At 44.3% G+C, this 27,791-nt stretch overlaps 3 protein-coding genes across 4 annotated transcripts; 2 read left to right on the top strand and 1 right to left on the bottom strand.

Annotated features, from left to right (window-relative positions):
* Positions 1–407: 407 nt before the first annotated feature.
* gon4lb (gon-4 like b) lies at positions 408–12,618 on the top strand. Its single transcript, XM_044034488.1, has 28 exons — positions 408–468; positions 1,127–1,381; positions 1,602–1,676; positions 2,687–2,737; positions 3,144–3,188; positions 3,282–3,398; positions 3,467–3,580; positions 3,654–3,891; positions 4,103–4,204; positions 4,361–4,401; positions 4,488–4,588; positions 5,658–5,892; positions 6,380–6,466; positions 6,626–6,806; positions 6,901–7,051; positions 7,448–7,598; positions 8,139–8,252; positions 8,463–9,341; positions 9,669–9,909; positions 9,983–10,140; positions 10,223–10,420; positions 10,488–10,631; positions 10,777–11,082; positions 11,419–11,511; positions 11,584–11,659; positions 11,892–12,162; positions 12,245–12,347; positions 12,426–12,618. Exons 1-28 carry the CDS (start codon positions 445–447, stop codon positions 12,546–12,548), a joined length of 4,674 nt encoding a protein of 1,557 aa, XP_043890423.1. The 5' UTR covers positions 408–444; the 3' UTR covers positions 12,549–12,618.
* Positions 12,619–12,910: 292 nt separating this feature from the next.
* On the bottom strand, positions 12,911–16,636 carry LOC122774650 (transmembrane protein 79-like). The gene is made up of 6 exons (XM_044034110.1): positions 16,630–16,636; positions 15,009–15,203; positions 14,410–14,736; positions 14,134–14,328; positions 13,541–13,769; positions 12,911–13,281 (listed from the first exon to the last, which is right to left on the bottom strand). The coding sequence occupies exons 1-6, from the start codon at positions 16,634–16,636 to the stop codon at positions 13,077–13,079; spliced, it is 1,158 nt and encodes a 385-aa protein (XP_043890045.1). The 3' UTR covers positions 12,911–13,076.
* A 133-nt stretch (positions 16,637–16,769) lies between these two features.
* On the top strand, positions 16,770–27,117 carry arhgef2 (rho/rac guanine nucleotide exchange factor (GEF) 2). 2 transcript variants are annotated; one of them, XM_044034714.1, is made up of 22 exons: positions 16,770–17,002; positions 20,183–20,345; positions 20,891–20,958; positions 21,325–21,388; positions 21,595–21,724; positions 21,880–21,983; positions 22,069–22,212; positions 22,564–22,814; positions 22,965–23,090; positions 23,317–23,434; positions 23,528–23,779; positions 23,869–23,945; positions 24,178–24,350; positions 24,468–24,535; positions 24,709–24,909; positions 25,027–25,092; positions 25,188–25,231; positions 25,352–25,393; positions 25,530–25,580; positions 25,808–26,086; positions 26,171–26,330; positions 26,436–27,117. In XM_044034714.1, exons 1-22 carry the CDS (start codon positions 16,946–16,948, stop codon positions 26,483–26,485), a joined length of 2,688 nt encoding a protein of 895 aa, XP_043890649.1. In that variant the 5' UTR covers positions 16,770–16,945; the 3' UTR covers positions 26,486–27,117. The 2 variants fall into 2 exon arrangements, with proteins under 2 accessions (XP_043890649.1, XP_043890650.1); XM_044034715.1 differs by having other exon boundaries at positions 26,174–26,330.
* The last annotated feature ends 674 nt before the right edge of the window (positions 27,118–27,791 follow it).

Raw genomic sequence — 27,791 nt, forward strand, 5'->3', positions numbered from 1 at the left:
TCTCACACACACACACACACTAACTTAACCAGTTCCACAGAAATGAGGTTCTGCCTCATTAGGCCCAGGTTTTGGTCTCCATGAGGACGCCTGGTCCTGGACCTGCTCCACTGACCCACCATGGCTCAATCCTTCAATACTTTTAAAACTGAAGTCGATTTTATGTCACAAATGACTTTTGATTCTTAAGAAAATGTCATAAACTTTAAGACTTTAGGTGTCTGCTCACATACTTTTACTCAAGTATTACTTTAAGGTACTTTATACTAGACTGTACTACCATGGAAACACAGTTTCTATGGTAACTGATGAGCACACACACAGACGCGCGCACACACACACACGTCTACGTAACGTGATTTTATTGTGAAGGACCCCGGCGGAAGTCGTGTTGTTGTTAGCGGAAGCGGAGCTAACAGCAGAGCTAACAGTAACGTCGTGCTGATGGCGGCTCATTTCTCTTTAAAGGTAAATGTTAACGTTACTTTTATTTTGTCTCTTTCATCTTACCGCACAATTTTACGCCACACACACCAGTGCGTGTTAGCTTAGCTGACGCTAGCTGCTGCTAGCCGCGTGCTAACCGAGCTGCAGTGTCCACACAAGAGTGTGTGTATATGAAGTGTGTGTGTGTGTGTGTGTGTCTATGTGTATATGTATATGAAGTGTGTGTGTGTGTGTGTGTGTGTGTATGTGTATATGTATATGAAGTGTGTGTATATATGAAGGGTGTGGATATGAAGTGTGTGTGTATATGAAGTGTGTGTGTGTCTGTGTGTATATGAAGTGTGTGTGTGTATGTATATATATGAAATGTGTGTGTGTGGATATGAAGTGTGTGTATATGAAGTGTGTGTGTATATGTATATATATGAAGTGTGTGTGTGTGTGGATATGAAGGGTGTGTATATGAAGTGTGTGTGTGTATATGTATATGTATATACATATGAATTGTGTGTGTGTGGATATGAAGGGTGTGTGTATGAAGTGTGTGTATGGAGTGTGTGATTCACTTAGCCCCACGTTTAGACGGCAGTGTATGAACGGATGAAGACACTGTACACAGATGCTCTGCATGAATGTGTGAGTGTGAATGGATGAAGACACTGATGTTGTGGTGTTTCAGTGGGCGGAGCTGAGGCGTCCACGAGGACATGACATCTGTCCTGTCCAGAGAAAGTTACTGAGGATGGACAGGAAGTCAGCGTCGGGAAGTCCCTCAGTGAAGATGTCACAGGTGGGCGAAGTGACAGGGGAGGAGTCTGTTTCCCAGGAGACGAGCGAGTCCAGTGATGATGAACTGGGACGACTGGACATCGATCTGGACAGGAAGTCCAGACAACTCAACCTGACCAGAGGCAACGTTCGTGCCATCCTGCACGTGAGACACACACACACACACACAAACAAACAAACAAACATTACATTACATTACATTACATTACATTACATTACATTACATGTCATTTAGCAGACGCTTTTATCCAAAGCGACTTACAAAAGTGCATTTAAACATTTGGGTACAAATGTTTAAATGCAAACAAACAAACAAACAAACACATCACTCTCTGAATAACATGTGTGTCTGTGTGTGAGGTCAGGAGGTCATCACTCATGAACACGTCGTCCAGATGATGAAAACTACGATCAGAGAAACTCAAGATCTACCTCTGTTTGTGAGTCTCTGTTGATTCATGTGCTCATTCACCTCCTGTCAAATGTACTATGTACATATGTATATGTATATATATTAGTGCTGTCATATGATTAAAATATTTCATTGCGATTAATCACATTAATGTCATAGTTAACCCACGATTAATCGCATCTATTCTATTCTAAATGTCCCTTGATTTCTTTTTGTCCCATGATTTTTACTCATTTTAATGCTCTTATCAACATAGAAAAGTGCATCAGCTTTCTTTGTGCAAATGTTTTTTTATTGAGACAATATCTCTGTCACGCTGCATATTTGGTGTTATTCCTCTTATTGTGAGAGTCGCACAATAATAAGAGAGGCTGTGTATCAGCCTGCAGTGTGTGAATAAAGAGCTTCCGTGGTTTAATGTGTTGTAACGAGCTAATCCGAGCTCTTCGGTGGTCTCCTTACTACGGTTTGGGGGTCTGCCAGCTTGGTTGGTAACACTGCAGACATCATGACTTGGATGTGGGGAGTGCGTCGAGATACGATCCAGGCTGCGTTGATTACGTAGAGCCCGCTTGGAGACGGAGAAGCGCACAACGCTCGCTGTCCACTCAAACGTAACGTTAGCCTACTACTCTCTGGCCGGATCGCGTTTCTGTTGTTTTGTTTCCAGTCTAGCTAGATCCCGTGTGGTGTTGTAGTTTTTCTAACTTCTACTACTCATTGTTGCAACAGCATGTGAAAAAACTACAAAGTTTGCTCAGCTAAAAAGAACGTTAATCTCGCGATACAAAAATCAACACCGTTAAAATGGGTTTGCTTTTTAACGCCGTTAATAACGCGCTTAACTGACAGCACTAATTTTACAGTATATATATATATATATATATATATATATATATATATATATATATATATGTGTATGTATATGTCTACAACTGAACTGTTGTTAAATCTGTTTTTATTTACAAGTTTTTATAGACAACACCTATCTGTGTCTCTCTCTCAGCACCTGTCTCACTGTCTGTCTGTCTTTTCCAGGAACCTAAGATGACTCGGTCCAGACTGAAACAGGTGGTCCAGGAGAAACAGGTGAACTCCCAAAATCCTCTCTGCTACTTCATGTGTTGTCATGGTAATGCTGTGTGTCCTCATGTGTCCGCATGTGCCCTCATTCAATTCAATTTAATTCAATAAAACTTTATTTTAGTTTAAAAGGCAGAACAGAACTGACTATGTGCTGTTACTGAAGGCGAACGCAGTGTGTGTGTGTGTGTGTGCCTATGTGTGTGTGCGTGTGCGCATGTGTGTGTTTAAGTGTGCGTGTGTGTGTAACCATTTGTCCTGAATCTACTGCTGAAAACCTTTCAGGAGAGCAGAGGTGATCAGGTCAGCAGCAATATGATGAAGATGATCTATTTGTCTGTCTGCCTGTCTGTTCTCCACTCATCTGACTGTCTGTCTGTCCTCCACTCATCTGACTGCCTGTCTGTTGCAGCCACTGAACTGGACCTTGACGACACTGAACACAGAGAGAGACAAGGTAAACAATGTCTGTCTGTCTGTCCCTCTGATGACATGTATGAATGTCCGTCTGTCTCTGACTGCCTGTCTGTCTCTGCCTGTCTGTCTTCAGCCTCCTCAGTTTGTGGACATTGACCTTGAGGATGATGAGGATTCGTCTGATGAAGAGTATTGTCCTGATGATGATGATGATGATGAAGAGGAGGAGGGGGGGGACACTGCTGAGGAGGTAGATCAGACTATGACCTTTGACCCCTCACAGCCACTGTGCCCACTGACCTCTGACTCTTTGTTTAGAGATCTCCAGGTCACCTGACCTCCAGCTGTGCTCCCAGTGAAACTTCCTTCTTAGAGAGGCTCAACGCTGTGGAGGAGGAGTTGGACTGTGGCCCCGCCTACACCTTCAATCAGGTAACTTCAAGCCCCACCCACACTTGCAACAAGGTTACAACAAGCCCCACCCACACCTTCACCTGTCTCTCAGTCTCTGGACAGAGAAGCTGATGAAGATGATGACGATGATGATGATGAAGACGACGGGGGTCTGGCGTTCCGTACGCGCTCCAAATTTCGCCTGGTAAACGTTCCTCTGGGTCAGCTGGAGGCGGAGCTTCTTGCCCCTGACATCACTGCTGACATGTATGATGTGAGCACGCTCCAGCAGGAGGAGGACCGTCATTGGTCCAAGTGGCTGCAGGGTCTCATGGCTCCTGATAACGAAGGTCAGAGGTTACTGTCAAAATAAGTCTGACTCATTTCTTCTTTCTCTCTTTTATTTTTTTAAACTTTTTTATTTTGAAAAGAGAGGGATTGTGTTTTAATGTGGACATTCCAAGAACTCTTATTTTTTGACTGGGGGATTTATTTTGAAATGTGATGTTTTAATGTGGATGAACAGGAAGTTGTTTACTTTGGTGACTCTTTGTCTCTCAGATGAAGCTGATGATGAGGACGACCCTGAATACAACTTCCTGGACGACATGGACGAACCTGACATGGAAGACTACAGGACAGACCGCGCCGTCCAGATCACCAGTATGTGTCCTCCTACTCATCTAGAACACACGTGTGTCCTCCTCGCCGATGTTGGACACACGTGTGTCCTCCTCGCCTATGTTGGACACACGTGTGTCCTCCTCGCCGATGTTGGACACACGTGTCCTCCTCACTGATGATGTCCTTCTGTTTCAGAGCGAGAGGTCAACAAGCTGCTGGACGAGCTCTTTGACACGGTCAGTTGACTCTGCCTGCAACAGGAAATAAACATGTTTATTGATCATGTTTTACTCTCTGATGATTCTGTGATGTCACTCTGCAGCTCCAGGGGGAGGAGGAGGAGCAGCAGCAAGAGGAGGAGCAAGAGGAGAAGGAGACCTCATCACAGGCTGGGCCTCAATTTAACGTCCCCCAGGTTTTACAGTAAGAAACTTTCATACAAACGTTAACATACAAATTCAGACACAGTGATGACATCACGGCTGTGGTGATGACATCACGGCTGTGGTGATGACGTCACGGCTGTGGGGATGACGTCATGGCTATGGCTCCTCCTGTTGGGACGGTGCAGCAGAGAAGTGCTGTGACTGTTTGGGTCAGGAGGAAGAGAAATGACCTCAGCTGTTCTGATGAAGAGTCCAGCAGGGGGCGACACTGGCACAGGCTCCGCCCCCTTTATGTCACAGAGTTAAATAAACCTCAGCTGTGTCTCAGCCCAGGTTCTGGATCTTTCAAGTGTGGATTTGTCATGGGATCTTGTGTCGTGGGCGTGTCCTAATGATCACACATCAGTGTGTCCTTCATGGACACCATTACCCAGAAGTCTTTGTGCTCCAGCAGCAGAGCTTCTTTTTTTGGTAAAACTTTATTATAAACAGCACAAGAACAGACAAATTTAAACTTCAAATAATAACTATGTAAGAATAAGAATTTCACCTTGTTATTCATATTAAACAGAATTTGTGGATTAAGGAGAAAAGGTTTATTTGACCTTTGACCTGTGTTTGTTCTAATACTTCATAATAATTATAGTTGACTTTCATTATTCATTTTAAATCATGTTTGACGTCACTAAACTAAAATCACTAAACTTTGTAGAAATCACTAAACATATTTTAGATAATGAATTTAGTTTAAATGAATCAGATTTTTGGGGTTAAGATTAAGTCAGACTTTGAACTGTAGAGGGCAGTGTTTCATCGCTCACTGACGTTCTATCAGGACAAGAAGAACAACCTGTGAGTGTTTGACATCTGTCTCCTCCTGAGTGGATAGAGACGTCTCCTCCTGACTGGACAGTGGACAAAGTCGTCTCCTCTGCCGACTCGAGAGGATCCAGACCCTGGATTGAGACACATTTTAAGTCTTTCAGGTCACATGTCATAACAAAGACAATCCTGTCAGTATGTCTTTTTTTTAGCCGTCTGAGAACCTCATAAGCCACACCCAGTCAGTAAGGCGGGGCCTGTGACCGTGTCTTTGCTCTGTGTAGCTTTCAGGCACCGTTAGCAGGGATGCTAAGTGAGCGACGGCGAACTTTTAAAAAACAGTATGAGGCTCTGCAGCACAGGAAGGCCCTTCAGGACACCACCAACCATCACCATGACAACAAGCCCCACCCACAAGTCAACACCACAATGCCCATCCTACTACTGCCGAGCCTAGCTTGTCCCGCCCTCCACCTGGACCACGCCCAGAAACTGCAGCTCCAGCAGCAGCTGCAGCAGGTACATAAAACGAGCGCCCACCATTTTCTGACCAATGACCAGTGACTAATGAGCAGTGACCAATGACCAATGAGCAGTGACCAATGTCCAATGAGCAGTGATCAATGACCAATGACCAATAAGCAGTAACCAGGGTCTAATGACCAGTGACTAATGAACAGTGACTAATGAACAGTGACCAATGACCAGTGTCTAATGACCAGTGACTAATGACCAGTGACTAATGAACAGTGACTAATGAACAGTGACCAATGACCAATGAGCAGTGACCAGTGTCTAATGACCAGTGACTAATGACCAGTGTCTAATGACCAGTGTCCAATGACCAGTGACTAATGACCAGTGACTAATGACCAGTGTCTAATGACCAGTAACCAATGACCAGTGACTAATGACCAGTGACTAATGACCAATGAGCAGTGACCAGTGACTAATGACCAGTGACCAATGAGCAGTGACCAGTGATTGACATGTGTCTGAATGTTAGCATGTGCAGCTGCTGACTCAAGTTCACCTGCTGAGTCATCACATCATCACCCTGAGCAACGAGGCCCACGTCACCAAACATTACCTGGTGAGTCAGCATCTTCTTTTCTTTAGTCAGCACTTTTGAAACAAGACCAACCCAAACATTCACAACCACACATTTCTTTTCTCTGAGGACATGTCTTTTCTCTTTATCTGGGGGCATTTCTTTTCTCTGAGGACATGTCTTTTCTCTGGTGTCTTGTAGGAGGAGCTGCAGCACTTTGCTGTCCGCCAGGAGGAAGTGTATGTGAACAGCAGTTTCAGAGCGTGTAACCTCCAGGGGGCGCTGGCTCTCCTGCAGGAGGTGGAGCAGAGGGTGGAGCAGAGGGCAGGGCCTCCCACTGACCCCAAGCGCTGGCTCCCATCGATGAGTCCAGTCACCAGCAGTGAGGACACACGTCAACAGACTAGTGTGTGTGTGTGTGTGTGTGTGTGTGGCTCCTCCTTCTGCACTCACTTCTGTTTTTTGCTTCTGTTTAGGCCACGCCTTCCCTCTGCTGCCCGCCAACATCGCTTGGCTCTTTGCCACCCGATCAGTCTTCCTCTACCCTGAACTACTTCCTGTGTGCAGCCTGGACCCCGCCCTCCACAGCCAACACCACAGGAGTATTTACACAGCAGGAGAGGACGGGTAAACAAGAGAGGGTGTGGCCACACTCATCCAATCACTGAGCAGCACAGTGGCCATCACAGAGAGAGGGTGTGGCCACACTCATCCAATCACTGATATCAGATAAAATATTGAAAGAGAGTGAAAGTTAGGGAACATGTTAACATGTCAGTAGTAGGTTAGTTAGCTGGTTAAAAACAGCTTAGTTAAAATGTTTGTCATAATACTTTAACATGTCAGGATAGGGTAGTTAAATGTTTTGTTAAACACGTTAGTTAACAGGTTGGTAAACAGGCTAGTTAGCTGGTTGGAAAACTATGATGTCCCTTCAACAAAAATGACTAGCTGCAGCACTTTTTTTAATAAAATGTCTCCATGAAGACAGAGTGTGATATTTCCCATGATGCCTCTGTGCAGGCTGATCGTCCTAGGTCTGAAGCACTTTGAGGGGGTGGTCCAACCAGATCAGCTGATCAGCTCTTACCTGCTGTGTAAGGATCGATGGAGTGTCAAGAAGCACATCAAAGAGATGAGAGGCCGCAAAGCTCCGCCCACCAACATTATCAAGGTGATATCACAACACTGATGAGGGTGAGATGGGTGAAAGTGAGACAGGAGATGTTTGAACACTTGAAGGTGAGACAGGTGATGTTTGAACACTTGAAGGTGAGACAGGTGATGTTTGGATAGGTGAAGCTGCAACGTATGATGTTTGAATGCCTGAAGGTGAGACAGGTGATGTTTGGACAGGTGATGTTTAAACATTTGAAGATGAGACAGATGATGGTTAGACAGGTGATGTTTGGGCACTTGAAGGTAAGACGTGTAATGTTTGGACAGGTGTAGGTGAGACAGGTGATGTTTGGACATTTGAAGGTGAGACAGGTGATGTTTGGACACTTGAAGGTGAGACATGTGATGTTTGGACACTTGAAGGTGAGACAGGTGAAGATGAGACGTGATGTTTGGACAGGTGAAGGTGAGACATAATGTTGGACAGGTGAAGGTGAGACATGTTATGTATGAACACTTGAAGGTGAGACAGGTGAAGGTGAGATGTTTGGACAGGTGAAGGTGAGACGGGTCAAATGTTGTGGTTGTCTTTCAGATGTTCCTGGTGAATCGTGTCCCACCGTTGCCACTCGTCTTCAGCAAAATTCATCCTGGAGACCAGCGTCCTCCAGTGGACAGAAACATCTCTAACATGCCCAACTGGCTGAAGGTGAGATAGAGCAGAACTGCTGTTATAACCTGTTAACTAGCATGTTAACTAACCTGTCTCCCAGCGGTTAACGAACATGTCTGCCAGCTGTTAACTAGCCTGTTAACTACCCTGTCTGCCAGCTGTTAACTAGCCTGTTAACTACCCTGTCTGCCAGCGGTTAACTAGCCTGATAACTAGTTAACCCTCCTTTTCTGCTGTTCTCTCTAGAACAGTCAACAGATCATCCAAAAAACTCGACAAGGCTCCGCCCCTTACCCGGCCTCCCTCCCTCCAGGTTGCACACTCAGGCTCCACCCCTATTATCTCAACAAGATGGCACGCCCACCTCCCCCACGCTGCACACGCCTCTTTTCTCTGGCCCACAATGCATCTCTGCTACCACTCGCCAAAGCCCCGGCAGACAGACAGGTGGACAAACAGGTGGAGAGACAGGTGGACACTGACTCAGTAGGTCATCCAGTGACACCGCCCCCAGTCAGTGGCTCCGCCCCATTGTCTGTTGTTCATCCAGTCTCCTCCTACCACATTTGTGCTGACATTACACAGACTGCCCCCTCCCTACTCCCCCTCCCTGACACTTCAGCTCCCATCATGCCTTGCTCTGCTGCCACCATAAAGCCAAGCTACTTCCTGCTTAAGGTTTTGATGCCCCTAGCTCCGCCCACAGCCTACTCAAGACCTGCTCAAGAGGAGCTCCTCCCCCCCAGTGAGGAGGGGGAGGAGCATGGGGAGGGTAAGACACTTGTGGGTGTGGTCAGTTTGAATGGAGGAGACAACATTGGTGAGGAAGAGCAAGAAAGTCCAGGAGGAGGTGGGGAGGAGGAAACGGGAGGCGGGGACAATGGCTGGCAGAGAGGGGAGGGGGAGGGGGGCCGTGAGGAGGAGGGAGAAGGGGAGGATGCTGGAGGAGAGAGGGGGGAGGAGGAAGAGGAGGAGGGAGAGAAGGACAAGGATGAAGACCAGGATGAAGAAGATGAGGAGGAGGAAGAGGAAGAAGACTTTGATGACCTCACTCAAGATGAAGAAGAGGAGGAAGTGATGTCATCAGCATCAGAGGAGTCAGTGCTGTCTGTTCCAGAGTTACAGGTGAGCCGCCATGTTGGTGACAGGAAATGACACAATGACTTCAAAACTATGTCAATGATTCTGTGTAAAATGGAAAAACACATGTTATTGATCATCTGTCTTTAATGATCACTTTGATTGATCAGCTGGACTGTCCTGAGGTAAGTGAGAAGCAGCTGGCCTTTGACCTTCTCTTCAGAGACCATGAACGAGCTGACCTTTGACCTTGTCTTCAGAGACCATGAATGAGCTGACCTTTGACCTTGTCTTCAGAGACCATGAATGAGCTGACCTTTAACCTTGTCCTCAGGAGACCATGAATGAGCTGACCTTTGACCTTGTCTTTAGGAGACCATGAAGCAGCTGACGTGGCTGGCAGCTGAGCGGCGTCTCTGTACAGACGGAGACTCGGAGGAGGAACATTCACCGATGTCTCCTGGCTCTCAGGAAGAGGAGGATGATGAGGAGGAAGAAGAGGAGGGGCCTAAAGAGGAGGAGTCTGGGAGGAGCAGTAAGGTCGGAGGAGAAGAGGAGACGCCGACGGGAGAGGAGACACCCAGACGAGGGAGGTGTCCTGGACGAGGACGAGGTCAGAGGTCATGTCTGTGTGACTAAATGTGTCCTGATGTGGATTTTGCCTCCTGAACTTTCCGTCTCCGCAGGTCGCAATCGACCTCTGCGTGGCCTGAGGCGGAGTTATCAGGAGCGTCGCAGTAAAGATGCCGGCAAACTGCTGCTGCTGTTTGATGACAGTATCCTGGACAACGACCCGCAGAGAGAGAGCAAAGACGTGGCGTTCGCCCAGAGCTACCTGAGCAGGGTGAGAGGTCACTTCCTGTGAGGAGGAGGAACAGCTGTTCCATCTGTGCAGTTCTAACTGTTGTGCTTGTGCATGTGTGCAGGTGCGTGAGGCGTTGCAGGACGTACCTGGGCAGGTGGAGGAGTTTGTGTCTCTGCTGAAGGACTTTGAGCAGGTTGGGGACGGACAGGAAGTGGTGCTGCTATTCAGGAAGCTGCGATGCATTCTGGGAGAGCGGACAGACCTTCTCCAGGACTTTTCTGCGTTCCTGCATCCTGAGCAGGCGCTGCAGTGTGGACTGGTGAGTAACAGTGAGTAAATATAGCATCATTGATTATTGATTGATGATCAGCTGACTGTGTGTGCAGTTTGAGGAGCAGCAGGCATTTGAACGCAGTCGACGTTTCCTGCGACAGTTGGAGATAAGCTTTGGAGATAATCCTTCACATTATCAGAAGATCATCAAAGCTCTTCAGACCAGTCCAGAACTGAGTCCCAGCAGTGTCCATGAGGTACGTACCCATCAATAACCAGCTGATAACTGACTGACCAGCAGACTGATCAATAACCAGCTGATGACTGACTGATCAGCAGACCAATCAATCTTTTCTTGTTTTGATTAACTGTTACTGAACTTTGATAATTGATCTTCAACAGTTAAAATCTCAGATGGCCACTCTGCTGAAAGGCCACACCCACCTTCAAACGGAATTCTGGGTATTTTTTGACGACCTCCGCCCCCCTCCGGCCCGTCCCGGTCAATTTGAAGAAGCTCATTGGCCAGAGGAGGCAGGGGGCGGGTCAGACGGTGGAGATAATGTCAGCCAGGTGTCAGGGGGCGGAGCCAATGGTTATGAGGAAGTAACGCTCCCAGAGCTTGAAGAGGAAGAGGAGGGGCCAAAAATTCAACCAGTAACGAGCCGGCGCCAGAGGAGGAAAATAGACGCCCACAGGAACGACAAGGTCTGAAAACTTTTTTGTTCTGATTGTCTTTGATTTTTCCAAGACTGTGATTAGTCTGATTCAGTCTTTAATGTCTTTGATGGTTCCAGGACTGGGTTCAGTCTTTGATGTTTTGATTCAGTCTTTATGTCTTTGATGGTTCCAGGACTGTGATTGGTTTGATTCAGTCTATGATGTTGGACTGTGATTGGTTTGATTCAGTCTTTGATGTTTTGACTCAGTCTATGATGTCTTTGATGTTGGACTGTGATTGGTTTAATTCAGTCTTTGATGTCTTTGGTGTTTCCAGGACTGTGGTTGATTTGATTCAGTCTTTGATGTCTTTGGTGTTTCCAGGACTGTGATTGGTCAGACAAAGACTGGCCCTGCCCCTGTCGTCTATCTAAGAGGCACAGGAAGAAAGGATGCTCCCGTTGTCAAGGAAACAAGGTCTGTTATTCATTTTCTTCAAATGTGATGACGTGACATGTCACCTGACTCACCCGTTCATCTTCCTTCCAGACACAAGGAGGTGTGTCCAGAGCCTCTCAGATAAGCTCTGCCCACAGTGAACCAGGGAAGGAGCAGAAATACACAGGTGTGTGTGTGTCCTAATGAGGCAGAACCTCATTTCTGAGGAACTGATTAAGTTTAGGACTAACATTTGAATTGTGGTTAGTTTAAGGTTAGTGTTAGTCATTAACTGGTTAGGGTTAAGGTTAAAGAGGAACTAAACCCCTGAAAAAAGTGGTAATGATGAGACTGTTAAAGTCTGTTTAAATTAATGGAATTCAATGCAGTGTGTGTTTCATGTGCTCTCTCTGTCACAGATGGCAGTGGTGCATCATGGGAAGTCTCATTCCAGCTGCCTGATGAGAAAGAGGAGGAGGAGCTGGATGATGATGAGGAGGATGAAGAGGAGGAGAGGAGAAACAGTCCTGCAGTGAAGAGGAGCAGGAAAGAGGAGGTGCCCTCGCTTAGCCCTGCCCCCTCTCCAATCAGCCCCGCCTCCTCCTCAGATCCTCCTCCTCCTGACATCTCAGTCTGTGCAAAGAACATTTCTCTGACCGCGAGTGGAGAGAGAGTCATTCTATGGACCAGGTACTGAGAGACAGACAGACAGACAGACACTGTGAGTGAGACTTAGTGATTGATCATTAATATAACGGAATGTTTTTTTCAGAGAAGCAGATCGTGTCATTCTGACCACGTGTCAACAGGAAGGAGCCAATCAGAACACATTCCAGTCAATCTCTAATCTGCTCGGCAACAAGACTCCCAGTGAGGTGATTGGCAGCTGAGCTCCTGCTCTGTGATTGGTTGATGTTCTTGTGAACGTGTTACTAACTCCTCTACGTCTCCAGGTTTCTCGAAGGTTTCGTGATTTGATGCGTTTATTTCGTACAGCAGCTCGTCAGGATGAGGCTCCTCCCATTGAGCCAGCAGTAGCCAATGAGGAAGAGGAGGAGGAGGAGGAGGAGGACTGATATGAACCAATTTGGTCACTGATGTGTAAAAACTGTAAATAGTGATTTTATAATAAAACCTTGAACCAGATTTTGTCTACGGTTCTGGATTAGACTAGAGCAGACCACAGGACAACGGTAGCTCAGTGGTAGAGTGAGTCGTCACCTGTGTTTCAAAGGTTGTGCCGGCAGCGTGCGAGTGGGTATGAAAGATAAGTGATAGAAAATATGCTGCACATTGATGCCCTGTATGTAAGTGTGAAAGGCAAAACTGTTGTGTACAGCAGCTTTGAGCGGTCATCAAGACGAGAAAAGTGCTATATAATTACAAACCATTTATCATATACTACAGCAGACCAGACCAGTACAGACTACAGCAGAAGTTTAAAGTTTCTAATTTAATTTATTTAAGAAAATCAGGTCAAAATCTCTGATTAATCACAGATTAATAATCAATATTCAATGATATTAAATTAATTTTTCATTCTTTTAATGTGAAATGATCATAAAAACAAACACCACAAAGGGGCAGGGCCATACAAACAAACGTCATCCCCAGAATCTCTGTTGTCTGTTGTTTGGTGAAGACAATGTCTCCTCAGGATGAGACACGTGGAAGATGGAGCTGGACGCGTCCACGGTGAAGATGAAGTACAAATTGACGACCATCATGACGAGACTCGGCAGGAACGAGAGTCCGAAACCAAAGCCACGTATGCTGCTGCCGAAGGCTGCAGCCACCCAGTAAACCAGCCTGGAGACACAAAACAAACGCACCTTTAATCTGCAGTCTAATCCAGCCTGGAGCCATAAACACACCTGTAATCTATAGATTAATCCAGCCTGGAGACAAACACACCTGTAATCTAGATTAATCCAGCCTGGAGACATAAACACACCTGTAATCTATAGATTAATCCAGTCTGGAGACATAAACACACCTGTAAGCTATAGATTCATCCAGTTTAATCTATAGATTAATAAACACACCTGTAATATACATAATCTCTTACCGTCCAAGGGCGAAGACGACTGTCAGCAATGGCACAAGCTTTAGATGTTCTTGGCTCATGTACATCGCCATGACAACCAGGTGCAGAAAATAGATTAGGAATAAGGAGGTGGAGTCACACACAAAGCGGTGGTGGACAGTGACCTCATGAAGCTCCGCCCCCTTCACATCTTCAGACAAAGGCCTCAACGAACCCGAGCGGAGACGAGTGACACCAAGGACTAACCAACCTGAGAGACAGACAGGTATAGAGAGACAGACAGACATAAATGTAATGACAATAATTTACAATTAATAAATGCCCACATCACCACAGATGGGACCAAAAGGCGTCAGATACGCCGGGGACACCGGAGACGTGCCCAGCACTATTTTTGATCAACAATTTTGTCCATCAGTTTATCTTTAACACTCAAACTAGCGGAAATATTATTAAAGTAATAATATTAAGGTAATAAAAGTAAAGTAATAATTAAAGTTTTTTTTTATTGATCTGTGCCTCAAGTGGGGGGGAACAAGCAATATTGGGGGGAGACAGACAGTACAGAGAGACAGACTAAGGAGCACAGAGAGACCGACAGGTGTCTTACTCACCGAGGACGATGGGCGTGGCAGCAAACACAGAGCAGCGCAGTGTGTAAACGAGCCTCAAGGGTGCGTCGTTCAGCAGAGGGGCATCAAAAGGTAGGAACACAAAACCCCCCCACACCAGGAAGGGGAAGAAGAGTGCTGATGTCACCAGGGACACGCCCACCTTCAGTATGTCTCTCCTGTAACACCCCTGTCCACCTGACACAAACAAACACACACACATTAAAGTATACCCCGCTGAGAGGGAGAGAGAGAGAGAGAGAGAGAGATGGTGATTACATGTAGCAGGGGGCGTGTCCTCAGTCCACTCCTGGTGGCCATGTTGTCCAAGGAAGGGTCTTTTTTCTGCCTCCATGTCCCAGAATGCTTCACTCTGTCCTGTGAAGACCTGAGCTGCTTTCGCTGGAAGCTGATTCTCTTCAGGTTCATCCAGGTGTGTCCTCAGCCCTGCCCACTCTCCAACAGGCCCCGCCCCCTCTGACAACAGCTCACTTTCTGTCCAACTGTCTTCTTTACCCGTCTGTCCTCCTGTCTGTCCCTCTGCCTGTCCATGTCTATGGAGGGCGCTGTAGTCCTCTCTTGAGTGTCTCTTCATTGTCCTGTTTCCTGAGGACAGTTTGATTAATATTGATCTTTAATCATAATTATCTAACACTGATCACGTGACTTACAGATGACGTCACTGACTGCCGCAATCATATTAAAAATACATAGTATTATTTCAAAAACTTACTGTCATTGAGGTCACGTGAGGTTGTAAACACGAGGAACACGCTAGCGTGCTAACAGGTGAGCTAATAGCTGTGCTAACAGGTGAGCTAATAGGTGTTGACTGAAGCTGAAGACACTTCAAAACTACTGACTATTTTCTGACCGACCTGATGTAAGCGAACTCTGCTGCTCCTTCTCCTCCTTTTTCGTCGTTTTCTTCTTCTTCTCCTTCTCCTTCTCCCTCTTCTTCTTCTTCTTCGTCTCCTGTTGTTGTTGTTGTTGCTGCGGCAGAAACCCGGAAGTGCAGCGCAGGTGTGGTGATAGTGTCAGGTTAATTAAAGGGAAACGTCTCTTTTCTTTGACTGTTGATACAGAGTTACAGGAAAGTTTCAGTTTTTGTAAAGTTACTGTAAATTTATAGTAAAGTTAAAATTATAGTAAAGTTATAGAAAAGTTACAGTTATAGAAAAGTTACAGTATATTTATAGTAAAGTTACAGTAAATTTATAGTAAAGTTAAAATTATAGTAAAGTTATAGAAAAGTTACAGTTATAGTAAAGTTACACTTATAGAAATGTTACAGTAAAGTTATTGTAAAGTTACACTTATAGAAATGTTACATTAAAGTTTCGGTAATGTTATACTAAAGTTTCAGTTATAGTAAAGGTACAGTTATAGTAAAGCTTCAGTAAAGTTAAAGTAATGTTGCGGTTATAGTACAGTTATAGTAAAGTTACATTTTACTATAACACACAGTTATAGGAAAGAAACAGTAAAGTTTCAGTAGTTACAGTAAAGTTACAGTGAGGTTATAGTAATGTTAGAGTTATAGTAATGTTACAGTGAAGTTACAGTAATGTTAGAGTTATAGTAAAGTTAAAATAAAGTTACAGTTATAGTAAAGTTACAGTAAAGTTACAGTGAGGTTATAGTAATGCTACAGTGAAGTTACAGTAATGTTAGAGTTATAGTAAAGTTGAAATAAAGTTACAGTTATAGTAAAGTTACAGTAATGTTAGAGTTATAGTAACATTTTAGTTATAGTAAAGAGAAAATAAAGTTTCAGTAAAGTTACAGTTATAGTAAAGTTACAGTAATTTTCAGTAAAGGTACACTTAAAGTAAAGTTATAGTAAAGTTTCATTTATAGTAAAGTTTCAGTAAAATCCCATGTTTAACAGTTGAATTTTTAAACCTTAAATGCCAGTCTTTAATGTTACTAACATTTCCTTTGGTTTATGTCATTGATAATGTTACACCGCCATCTGTTGGATGAGCAGGAGAATGAAATCTACATCAGATAATTGCATGATAACATAGATAATATAATAATGTAACTGCTTATATTACAGTGTATTTTAGTATAAATAACAGTGTCGTAATTATATTAAATATGTGTATTATAATTAATTTGACTTTTACATTTACGTGTGTAATGAATGTTTGCAGCTGGACGTCACAGTAACAGTTTGTCTTTATTTGTCAGATAATGATAAACATTTTATTCAAACACAGTGATGGTAGAAATGTCTTTAAATTAGATTAGATTGAGTATTGGGATTACAGTTACAGCGGTAATCTGATTACTGCATCACTGTGGGTTTCTTTGTTTCCGTTAGAAAACACAGGGAGAGTGCGCTTCATATTAACACCAGCGTACGCCGTGAGGTGGGCGGGTACATACTGAGTAAAGCGTCATCTTCACTGTCACGTGACCTTCTGACGCTCTGCAATTGACCCTTTCATGTCACGTGACAGACTGACACGTTGTCATAGAGACTAACTCCACCCCGCATCTCGGCCAAGTCATTGCCCGGAGATGAAAACAAACGCTTCCGAACATATGCTGGGGGGCGGGGCTTGAGGTGGAAGTAGTGGTGTCAATAGTAGAGCGCGGCAGTAGCGGGCTGAGCTGTGATTGGTCAAAAGTAGAGAGAGCAGTTGTCAGTCAGACAGAAACCCCGCCCCCGAGCTTCAGAGTGAACTGCTCCTGGACCAGAACCCAACAGTCGTCCGGTTCCTTAGTGATCAGAACCAGTGATCGATGAGTGATCGATAAGTGATTGGTCGTCTTTGGCTGCGGTGTGTTTGTTTTGAGGGCGGGGATGTCCCGGTTGCTGGAGAGCAGGAGACAGGACAGGATGAAGGAAATCAACCTGAAGGTAAGAAACAAACGCGCTTCGAGCGCGTGCACGCGGACTTTACTGATCCATACCGACGATCAGAGCGACTGATGGGACACTTTGAACGTTATACGGTCGTGTGTGTGTGTTTGTGTGCGTGCGCGCGCGTGTGTGTGTGACTTTCCGTTGTTCGCGTCTGTTGTCTTTGTCCGCGCGCTCACATCTGGAAAAAACGTCTGTTCCGTTACTTCGTGGAGGGAAGGTCGATCGATCATCGATAAGCGATCGATCGATGATTGATTCTGTGATCGGTTCGTTTGTTTGAAGTTGGGGCAAAAACGGAAACAGTTTAGTTTACGTCAGATAATTTTCTGTGTGTGTGTGTGTGTGTGTGTGAGAGAGAGAGTACAGGTCTGCGCTCTCTCTCTCTCTCTCTCTCTCTCTCTCTGTCCGTTAACAGCAGCGTGGCCGCTTTGTCCTGCAGGAGGAAGCGAGCGGGGGAGGGGAGGCGGTGTGTGTGTGTGTGTGCTCATACAGGAAGTCAATCTTGCTTGACCTCTGCAGGTCTAAGCTGAAAGTTTTTCATTTTAAGATTAAGGTAAAATATTAAGGTTAAGGTATAATATTGAGATGAAGGTCAAATATTAAGATTAAGGTAAAATATTAAGATTAAGGTAAAATATTAAGATGAAGGTAAAATTTTGAGATGAAGGTAAAATATTAAGATTAAGGTAAAATATTGAGATGAAGGTAAAATATTAGGGTTAAGGTAAAATATTGAGATGAAGGTAAAATATTAAGATTAAGGTAAAATATTGAGATGAAGGTAAAATATTAAGATAAGGGAAAATATTTAGATTAAGGTAAAATGTTAAGGTAAAATATTGAGATGAAGGTAAAATATTAAGATGAAGGTAAAATATTGAGATGAAGGTAAAATATTAAGATGAAGGTAAAATATTAAGATTAAGGTAAAATATTGAGATGAAGGTAAAATGTTAAGAAGAAATAAAAAGGTCAAATATTAAGATGACCTCACATTCGTAACACACACATGTAACATTCACACATATGTTACACACACACATGTTTGGTCAACCCGTGGCCAAGTGGAAAGGGAACTTGGCTTGTAACTGGAGGGTCACTGGTTCAAGTCCCCATCAGATCAAAAGGGCTGGGGTCTTCCTGAGTTGCTCAGGGCGCTGCTCTGTGTGGCTGATCACTGCTCCTAATTCTAGGATGGGTCAAATGCAGAGGAATAATTTCCCTATTTGATTTACGCACGTGGATCATCATTAAACACTTTATTGTTACAGTGTAACAGTCACTGAAGAAACATCTTTGCTGTCTGTGTGTGTGTGTGTGTGTGTGTGTGTGTGTGTGTGTGTCTCATGACCCCCACACACACAGAGGTCTCTTTATTTGCTTCTATCAATGAGCTCTTTATTTTTTGATCAGCTGATCACTGAGTGTCACCAGATCACTTCACACTGATCAATACATATTTGATTTGTACAAGACACACACAGACACACATAAACATACACAGACACACATAAACATAAACATACACAGTCACACATATAAGCTTATACACAGACACACATAGAAACATGCACAGACCTTGCATAAGCATGCGGAACACACATAAACATAAACATACACAGTCACACATAAACACACACAGACACACATAAACATACACAGACACATAAGTACACACAGACACATAAACATACACATGAACTACACAGACATAAACACTGCGGACAAACACACACAGACACACACATAGTATACCTGGGCACACACAGACACATAAACACACACAGACACATGGCCTGCACAGACACATAAAGCAGACACGGTCACGCAGACACACATAGGCAGACATAAACATACACAGACACATAAAACACACAGACACATAAACATACACAGACACACATAACGGAGCACACACAGACACACATAAACAGACTGCTAGACACACACAGACACACAGACACATAAAAATACACAGTCACAAACATACACAGACACACAAACATACACAGACACACATAAACAAACACAGACACACAAACATACACGAATACACATAAACACACAGATACATAAAGCATTGCAGACCCACATAAAGCATGCACAGACACACACATAGACACACAAGCATATGCAGATACACATAAGCATTCACAGACCCACGCAAACATTCCACAGGGCCACATAAACAGGCACATAAACAGACACAGATACACATAAACATACACAGACACACATAAACATACACAGACACACACAGACACACAAACATATACAGATACACATAAACAGACACACACATACCAGAACACGCAAACATACACAGACACACATAAAAAGACACAACACATAAACATGCACAGACACACATAAACAGACACAGACACACATAAACAGACACACACAGACACATAAACCGACACACACACAGACACATAAACATACACAGACACACATAAACATACACAGACACACATACACACACACACGCACACTCTTTTCCTGTCCCTCCCAGTTTTGAGCAGAAGTGTAAAAAAGAGCTGTGTGTTATTTGTATGTGTGTGTTACGTGTGTTATTTGTATGTGTGTGTTACGTGTACGTGTAAAAAAAGAGAAGCTCAAACAGAAACAAACGTCTTCTGTCTTTAGTTAAAGGCACAGTTCAGGCTTTTCGAAGTGAAGTTAAAAGATGCACTGACACAGACACTGACTTTGTCCACAGACACAAGGAAAAACACATTTTATTCACTTAACAAAAGACGTGTCATAAAATCAGTTTCTAGTGTCTGATATCTTTAAGGACACAATCACGTCTTTATCTCACTGTTAGACACACTTTTGTAAAGCACAAACCTCACAGAGAAAATCAGTGACTTTAGCTGATCCTCTGCTGCCTCGTGTGGTCACTTTGTGTCACTGAGGTCAAGGATTTCAAACACTGATGTGACAAAATAAGACATTTGAAGTTAGTGACTAAATTTCTTTCCATCAGTGGATCAACAACTCCTGTGTGCTGTGATGTTAAAATCACTGATCATTTGCTCTGAGTGAGTCAGAGGAAGATGTTTTGTTTTGTGCGTGAACATCATTAGCATTACTTAGCTTGTGTTAGCTCAGGTCACAAAAACATTCATTCACAGCTTGAGTTTCATGTGTGTGTGTGTGTGTGTTCAGAACAAGGAGAAGGAGCGACTGAAGGAGAGAGAGAAGGAGGCGAGAGAGAGAGAGGCGAGGTCCAGTAACGGTCACCTGTTCACGTCACTGACCGTGTCGTCCACCACACTGTGTTCATCCTGCAACAGGAGCATCACAGCCAAGGAGGCGCTCAGCTGCCCAGGTATTTATGTGTATATTTATATACTTTATAAAATATAGAAAGTATAGAAAGTGTGTATATTTATATACTTAATAAAATATAGAAAGTATAGAAAGTGTGTAGATTTATATACTTTATAAAATATAGAAAGTATAGAAAGTGTGTAGATTTATATACTTAATAAAATATAGAAAGTATAGAAAGTGTGTAGATTTATATACTTTATAAAATATAGAAAGTATAGAAAGTGTGTATATTTATATGCTTAATAAAATATAGAAAGTATAGAAAGTGTGTATATTTATATACTTTATAAAATATAGAAAGTGTCTATATTTATATATAATTTGTAAAATATATAAAGTTTTTTAAAGTGTGTGTATATACTTTTTACACTTTGTAAAATATTAAGTTCATGACAAACCACAGGCCGTGTGAACATCCCTGATGTAAATATGAATATATATTGAATGTTGACTGAATTTTTAATGCAACATTTGTAGATGACATCGCAACAATAACTGTCTGTCTGTCTGTCTGTCTGTCTGTCTCTCTCTCTCTCTCAGCCTGTAATGTCACCATCCATAATCGCTGCAGAGACAGCTTGGCGAGCTGTGCCAAGATGAAACAGAGGGTGAGACCTGCCTGTCTGCCTGTCTGTCTGACTGCATGTCTGCCTGCCTGCATGTCTGTCCGAATGCATGTCTGCCTGCCTGCATGTCTCTCTATCTGCCTGTCTGGCTGCATGTCTGTCTGTCTCTGCCTGCCTGCCTGTCTGTCTGTCTGCCTGCCTGTCTGTCTGATTAAAAAGTACAGGTAAAGATGTCTTGTGTTAATGTATTCCTTATTTTTTGCCCATAATATGAATCTAATTCAAGTGACTGTTAAAAGTCAGGGGTCAGAGGTCAGAGGGGTCAGAGGTCGACATAAAAGTGACACTGATTTATTGTGGACCACAGAGTCTACCCTAACGCTGTCTGTCTGTCTGTCTGTCCAACAGCAACAGAAATTGTCTCTGGTCAGAAACAGTTCAGCCCTGCAGAACGTCCACCTCAGGACCAAGAGTAAGTCCACCTGTCTGTCTCCCTCCATGTCTGTCCGTCTCTCTGTATGTGTCTGTCTCTCTGTATATGTCTGTGTCTCTGTACGTGTCTGTCTCTCTGTATGTGTCTGTCTCTCTGTATCCCGTCTGTCTCTCTGTATGTGTCCGTCTCTCTGTTCGTGTGTGTCTCTCTGTACCCATTTATCTGTGCCTGTCTGTCTGTCTCAGCTCCGACGATAAAGGAACGTCCCAGTTCTGCGATCTATCCGTCCGATCTTCGCCAGTCTTTTCTCGGGTCCAGACGAGTTCGCTCTGGTCTGTCTCTCGCTAAGAGCGTCTCCACCAATAACATCGCAGGGTAAGACTGAGGTTCAGTTGCCATGGTAACAGTGTGTTTAATTCGGCAGGAAAAATATATTTACATATTTTTTCTATTCATGTTCTAGTCCTGAATAATATAATAATTACATATGTACCTGTCCATCTGTCTGTACCTGCCTGTCTGTCTCTCAGGGGGATTGAGGACTCTGCAGGTCTCAGGAGGATCCTGTCTCACTCCACTGAGTCGTTGAACTTCAGGAGCAGAACTTTGTCCATGGAGTCTCTGACTGACGATGGTTTGTTAGTTACTGCTGTTGATCAATTATTGATTTATTTATCAATAATATGATGTCACATGGTTGTTGTTTTGTGTGTGCGCAGGTGAGTGGTGGTGGAGCCCCCTGCTGGAGCAGCTGCAGGTTGAAGGCAGCTGTGTTCAGGTGGACAGCTGGAGTCTCGCTGTGGAACCAAACTTCCTGCAGACGCTTCACAAAGACGTGATCCGACGACAGGACGTTATCTATGGTAACATCATGACCACGCCCACCCACACTGTCTGACCACGCCACACATACTATATAACTATGCCCACCAACACTGTCTGACCACGCCCACCAATATTATCTGACCACGCCACATATACCCAACACTTGAATATTATCTGACCACATATACTATGACCATGCCCACCAACACTGTCTGACCACGCCCACCAATATTATCTGACCACACCACATATACTATATGACCATGCCCACCCACACTGACCTTTCCCACACTTTTCACAGTGATGTCACAGTAATGTTACGGTGATGTTACGGTGACGTCACGTTGATGTTACGGTGTCTGATCTATGGTGTCTGATCTATGTCTCAGAGCTCATACAGACGGAGTTCCACCACGTGCGGACACTGCGGATCATGGAGGGCGTGTACAGGAGGGGGATGCAGGAGGAGGTGCTGTTGGAGGCCGGTGTCGTCCACAGTATCTTCCCCTGTCTTGACCAGATGCTGGAGTTTCATGCTAACTTCCTGTCTCAGCTGCTGGTCCTCAGGAAGGAGGGACTGGTGGACGGGAGCTCCACCAACTTCACCGTCCACAGAATTGGAGACTTGCTGCTCAGACAGGTACGACCTTAAAGGTGTCAAAGGTCATGCACTGAGGGCTTTACCAGATGTTCCTCTGACCACAGTGAAGGAGAAATAAAGACTATCATGAAACGTCTGAACATGACTGTGTGTGTGTGTGTATGTGTGTGTGTGTACGTGTGTGTGTAGTTTTCAGGTCAGTGTGCAGACGACATGAAGAAACTCTACTCTCAGTTCTGCAGTCGTCATCCCAAAGCTGTGAAACTCTACAAAGAAGTTTTGGCTCGTGACCGAAGATTGCAGCAGTTCATCAGAGTAAGCAGCAGAACCAGAACCTGGACCGGGACTTCATAGATCAGGATCTGTTAGTCTAGTCTTGAACCTAATCTGTGGGCTGATCATGGCCTGGTAGTTTTGACTGATCCAGTTTTTTGTTGTGAAAGCTAATATGTGTTCAGGTTTAAATTCAGGTTAGAGGTCAGGTTTAATTTCAGGGTTAAACTGGATCAATGCTTGTCTCAGAAGACATTTCTGTGTGCAGCGCGTCTGTCGTGGGCCTCTGCTGCGTCGTCATGGTGTCCAGGAATGTATCCTGCTGGTGACACAACGAATCACAAAGTATCCGGTCCTCATCCAACGAATCCTCGACTACACCAGAGGTAATCTCTGACCTTTTCATCTCTAATCTTTGATGACCTTTGACCTCTGATGTAACTTCTGCTGACCTCTAATTTGACATCTTCTGACCTCAGACACTGAGGGGGAGGAGTTTCAGACCCTCAGTAGAGCACTGCAGCGTCTGAAGGAGCTGATAAGCTCTGTGGATCAGGAGGTTCTGGAGCTGGACCAAACCAGAAGGCTGCAGGAGATCCAGGCCCGTCTGGACCCGCGGGCTCAAGCTGAGGTTCGAGGTGGAGAAGTGTTTAGAGGAGGAGAACTGCTACGGAGGAAGCTCCTCCATGAGGGAGCGCTCCACTGGAAGGTCCAGGGCTCGAGGATGAAAGGTCTCACTTTATTATCTGTTCACACATTCATTGATTGACCCATTCACCCATGCACCCATTCATCTGTTTACCTGTTCCCTATTGTCCAGATGTCCAGGTCCTGTTGATGTCAGATATCCTGGTTTTTCTTCAAGAGAAGGATCAAAAGTTCACATTTGCATCACTGGTAAGTTCTGTTCACACCTGTTCACATCCGTTCAGTCCTGTTCACACCCGTTCACACCTATTCACATCCTTTCAGTCCTGTTCACACCTATTCACACCTGTTCAGTCCTGTTCACACCTATTCACATCCGTTCACTCTTGTTTACACTTGAGTCCCTGAAGCCCTGCCCCCACCCAAAACAACTCTCCACACCATGATGCTAAAGCTCCCTCTGTCTGTGGGTCTGTGTCAGGACAAGTCTCCGGTTGTCTCTTTGACGAACCTGATAGTCAGAGATATAGCCAATCAAGAGCGAGGGATGTACCTGATCAGCGCGTCCACACCTCCAGAGATGTACGAACTGTATGCATCATCAAAAGATGACCGTCGCACCTGGATGACACGGATTCAGCAGGCTGCTCTCAGGTCAGTACTGCATTCTGTCGGTCATTCTGTGTAGTACAGTGTGTCGTACACTATGTAGTACAGTGTCTAGTATAGTGTGTATATCTCAGTATTGTGTTTTGTGTGTGTATGGTGCAGTTGTCCGTCCAGAGAAGAGTTTCCTCTCATCGAGACTGAAGATAAAGCTTTACTGCGACGTCTCAGAGGTACTGCACCTCCTGCCGCACCTCCTCCTTCTACTGCACATTTGCACCTTTTTCTTCACCTCCTCCTTCTACTGCATGTCTCTCTGCACCTCCTCTTCTTACACATGTTTCAAATCTGATGCAGTTTGTCACTCCTCTTCTCTTGTTCCTCATCTCTCTTCTCCTCCTCTCAGCTGACATCCAGCAGAAGGACAGGGAGGTGCTGGAGCTCCTGCAGGAGCGCGTGACACTGTTTTCTGACCTAATGGAGGCAACAGGCAGAGAAGAAACACAAGGACGTGAGGAGGTGAGCGCCTCCTGCAGGAACCTGTTCAGGGCCAACACTCCTCATGCTCCTCAGGCTGAGCCACTCCTCAATGCTGCCATTACTGAAGGTACAGTTAATGATGATGATGGTGGTGGTGGTGATGGTGATGATGATGGTGACGATGATAAAGTTGATGGTGATGATGAAGGTGATGATGATAAAGTTGATGATGTCATTGTTTCAGTTGATAAGCTGATGGAGCTGCTCTTTGTCCCTCGGTCGTCTGTTACCAACAGTAACCAGCAACTCAGTGAGTCATTAAGTTATCATATTTAAATCCAAAAATAATATTTGAGTGAGTGATTGATTGATTGATTGATTGATTGATTGATTGATTGATTTCAGACGGAGACTCTGAGAAGTCCAATGGGCTGTTCAAAGAACCAAAGGTAAAAATGATATTGAAAACAGAAAATAAAGTCCCTGAAAAAGTCTTTTTAATGAAACAGTTTCTCATATTGTGAAGACAACAGCTGATGTTTGTCGTTGTTGTTTATTTTGTTCCTCAGGACACAAACGGGAACCAGCTGCAGGAACAAACTTTGAACAAGGTAACAAACACTTCCTGTTTCCTGATTCTCTGCTTCAGCCTCAATCAAATCAAACAAGAATATTCTTAGAATTGTTACAGATCGACCATGTTTAGTTTTTAGCTTCAGCTTTACAGCTTTTTTTCCTTTTACACAGAAGGTTCGTCAGCGTTTGGTTCATCTGAGTCTCAAGCTTCACGCACTGCAGGTGAATTATTACTACTGTCTTTATTTATTATTTATTAATGATGCAAAGGTGCGATTGTTGCACTTGAGTCGATGGACTGTATTTGTGTTCATGGACCTCAACATAACTAATTATTATTTGCATATTTTACTAGTTATCATTAATGTTTGTTGTGCACAATCACTGATCACTTACATAATCAATTTATTCCTATAATAACAATGAAAATCACTCACTGACTCCACCAGGCTGCTGTGATTCGTCAGGACTCAATCCTGGAACTGTCAACCACCTCCACCACCCAAGGCTCCACCCCCAGTCCACAGTCCGGCCCCCGTTTTAGTCGGTCAGTGTCGCGGGATACAGGATTGGACAGTAGCGGAGAGGTAGTGTTGCTACGGCAACAAGTAGACGTCTTACAAGAAGAATTGACACGGCTGCGTCTGCGGGGGGGCAGGAAGGACGCGGAGCCTGGCGGTAGAAGGAGGGGTAATGTAGAGGTCAATGATGTCATCAGAGAGGAACAGGTGGGTGGAGTCTATGTGTCTGATTGAATCAAAGTTCATGTAAGCTGCTCAATAAACTAAGCTAATCACAGGTGTATTTGTCAGCAGGGGAGCAAGAAGCGTGGCAGCAAGGAACTAGAGCCCCGCCCCCTTATACCATTGGTCAGTCAGGATCCAGTTAACCAATTAGATGGCGTCCAGGAAGAAAACAAGGAGGTGGAGGATGAACTGATGAAGATCTCACCCCGGTCTGACAGTCCCAGAGGTCAGTATTTAATCATCTGTAATCAGTAACTGTAATCAATTATCAACTGTGAAGCATTTTTGTAAACAATTGTTTTGTTGTTACCATGGCAACCTCTGACCACAGACCTGCAGGACATCCCTGAGGAGAGCGAATGTGGAGCTGATCCCAGTTAACGTCAACGTCAACCCAGATCTGGAACGCTGCTGATGATGTCACACACTGTGATGATGTCACACACTGTGATGATGTCATTTCCTGTTTTACGCTTTTGATCTCAACTGTTGTCTTTAAAATATATGAAGTAACCATAAAACCTGTTTACATCATCACATGAGCTGGAACCACACCCACATGCCCTGGAATGGGTGTGGCTTATGGAAGGTGCTGGGCTTTCTTAGTGGAGGTCTAGACTATTTGATTCTGAATCTGACTCTTTGATTCTGACTCCTTGACTATTTTAATCTAAGGTCAAGGCTCAGAATTGTGATCAGTTTGTTTAAAACAGATCGAAACTAAAAAATAAATGTTTTTACACACCAGACGCGTTGTGCAGCCTCCCATGCACATCAAGAACACACACACAGCAGCACCAACACCATCACTCAACAGCACTCGTTCTGATTGTTACGACGACTGTACACCATCGACAGCACTCGTTCTAGTTGTTACGACGACTGTACGCCATTGACAACACTCGTTCTGATTGTTACGATAACTGTACACCATCGACAACACTCGTTCTGATTGTTACGATAACTGTACACCATCGACAACACTCGTTCTGGTTCTTACAATGACTACACCGTCTACGACGTACACCATCAACAACACTCGCTTTCTGTACACCATACTTTGTTACGACGACCATTGACAACACTGATTAGACGGCTGTACACCATCAACAACACTCGTTCTTATTGTTACGACGACTGTACACCATCGACAACACTCGTTCTGATTGTTACGACGACTGTACACCATCAACAACACTCGTTTGCTTACAAAGAAATGTGTCCTGTGTGCAAAGGCCTTTAGACACACACTACACTTCCCAGAATGCCTTTGGATGCTCTTTGGGATGGTTGGTAAACACAGTGTTGTGTTATATTTTATTGTATTTGTGAGTTTGTGTTTCTGTGAAATCAAACCAAAACGCTGTTTGACATTTGTGTTTTTCAATGATTCAGGTTTGTTCAAACTGAACGTGATGCTGATTATTTCCATGTCCAGGTGACATCCCAGGTAAACCTGCCTGAACTGGAGGAGGGCGGGGTTAGATATTATGAAACAAAAGCTGTTTATTTTCTGAAGGACGTTTGACGTCACCACTGAATAGCTCCTGTTAGCATGTTAGCATGTTTACAGAATGTTGCTGTTGTTACTGATCATGTTTGAATTTGACAGAAGGAAACGTACTTGATGAATTGTGTTGCCATGGACACAGTCACGGTCAAGGACACTGAAATCATGGACACAGTT

The sequence above is a fragment of the Solea senegalensis genome, linkage group LG9 (genome assembly GCF_019176455.1).
Source record: "Solea senegalensis isolate Sse05_10M linkage group LG9, IFAPA_SoseM_1, whole genome shotgun sequence".
Taxonomy (NCBI): Eukaryota; Metazoa; Chordata; class Actinopteri; order Pleuronectiformes; family Soleidae; genus Solea; species Solea senegalensis.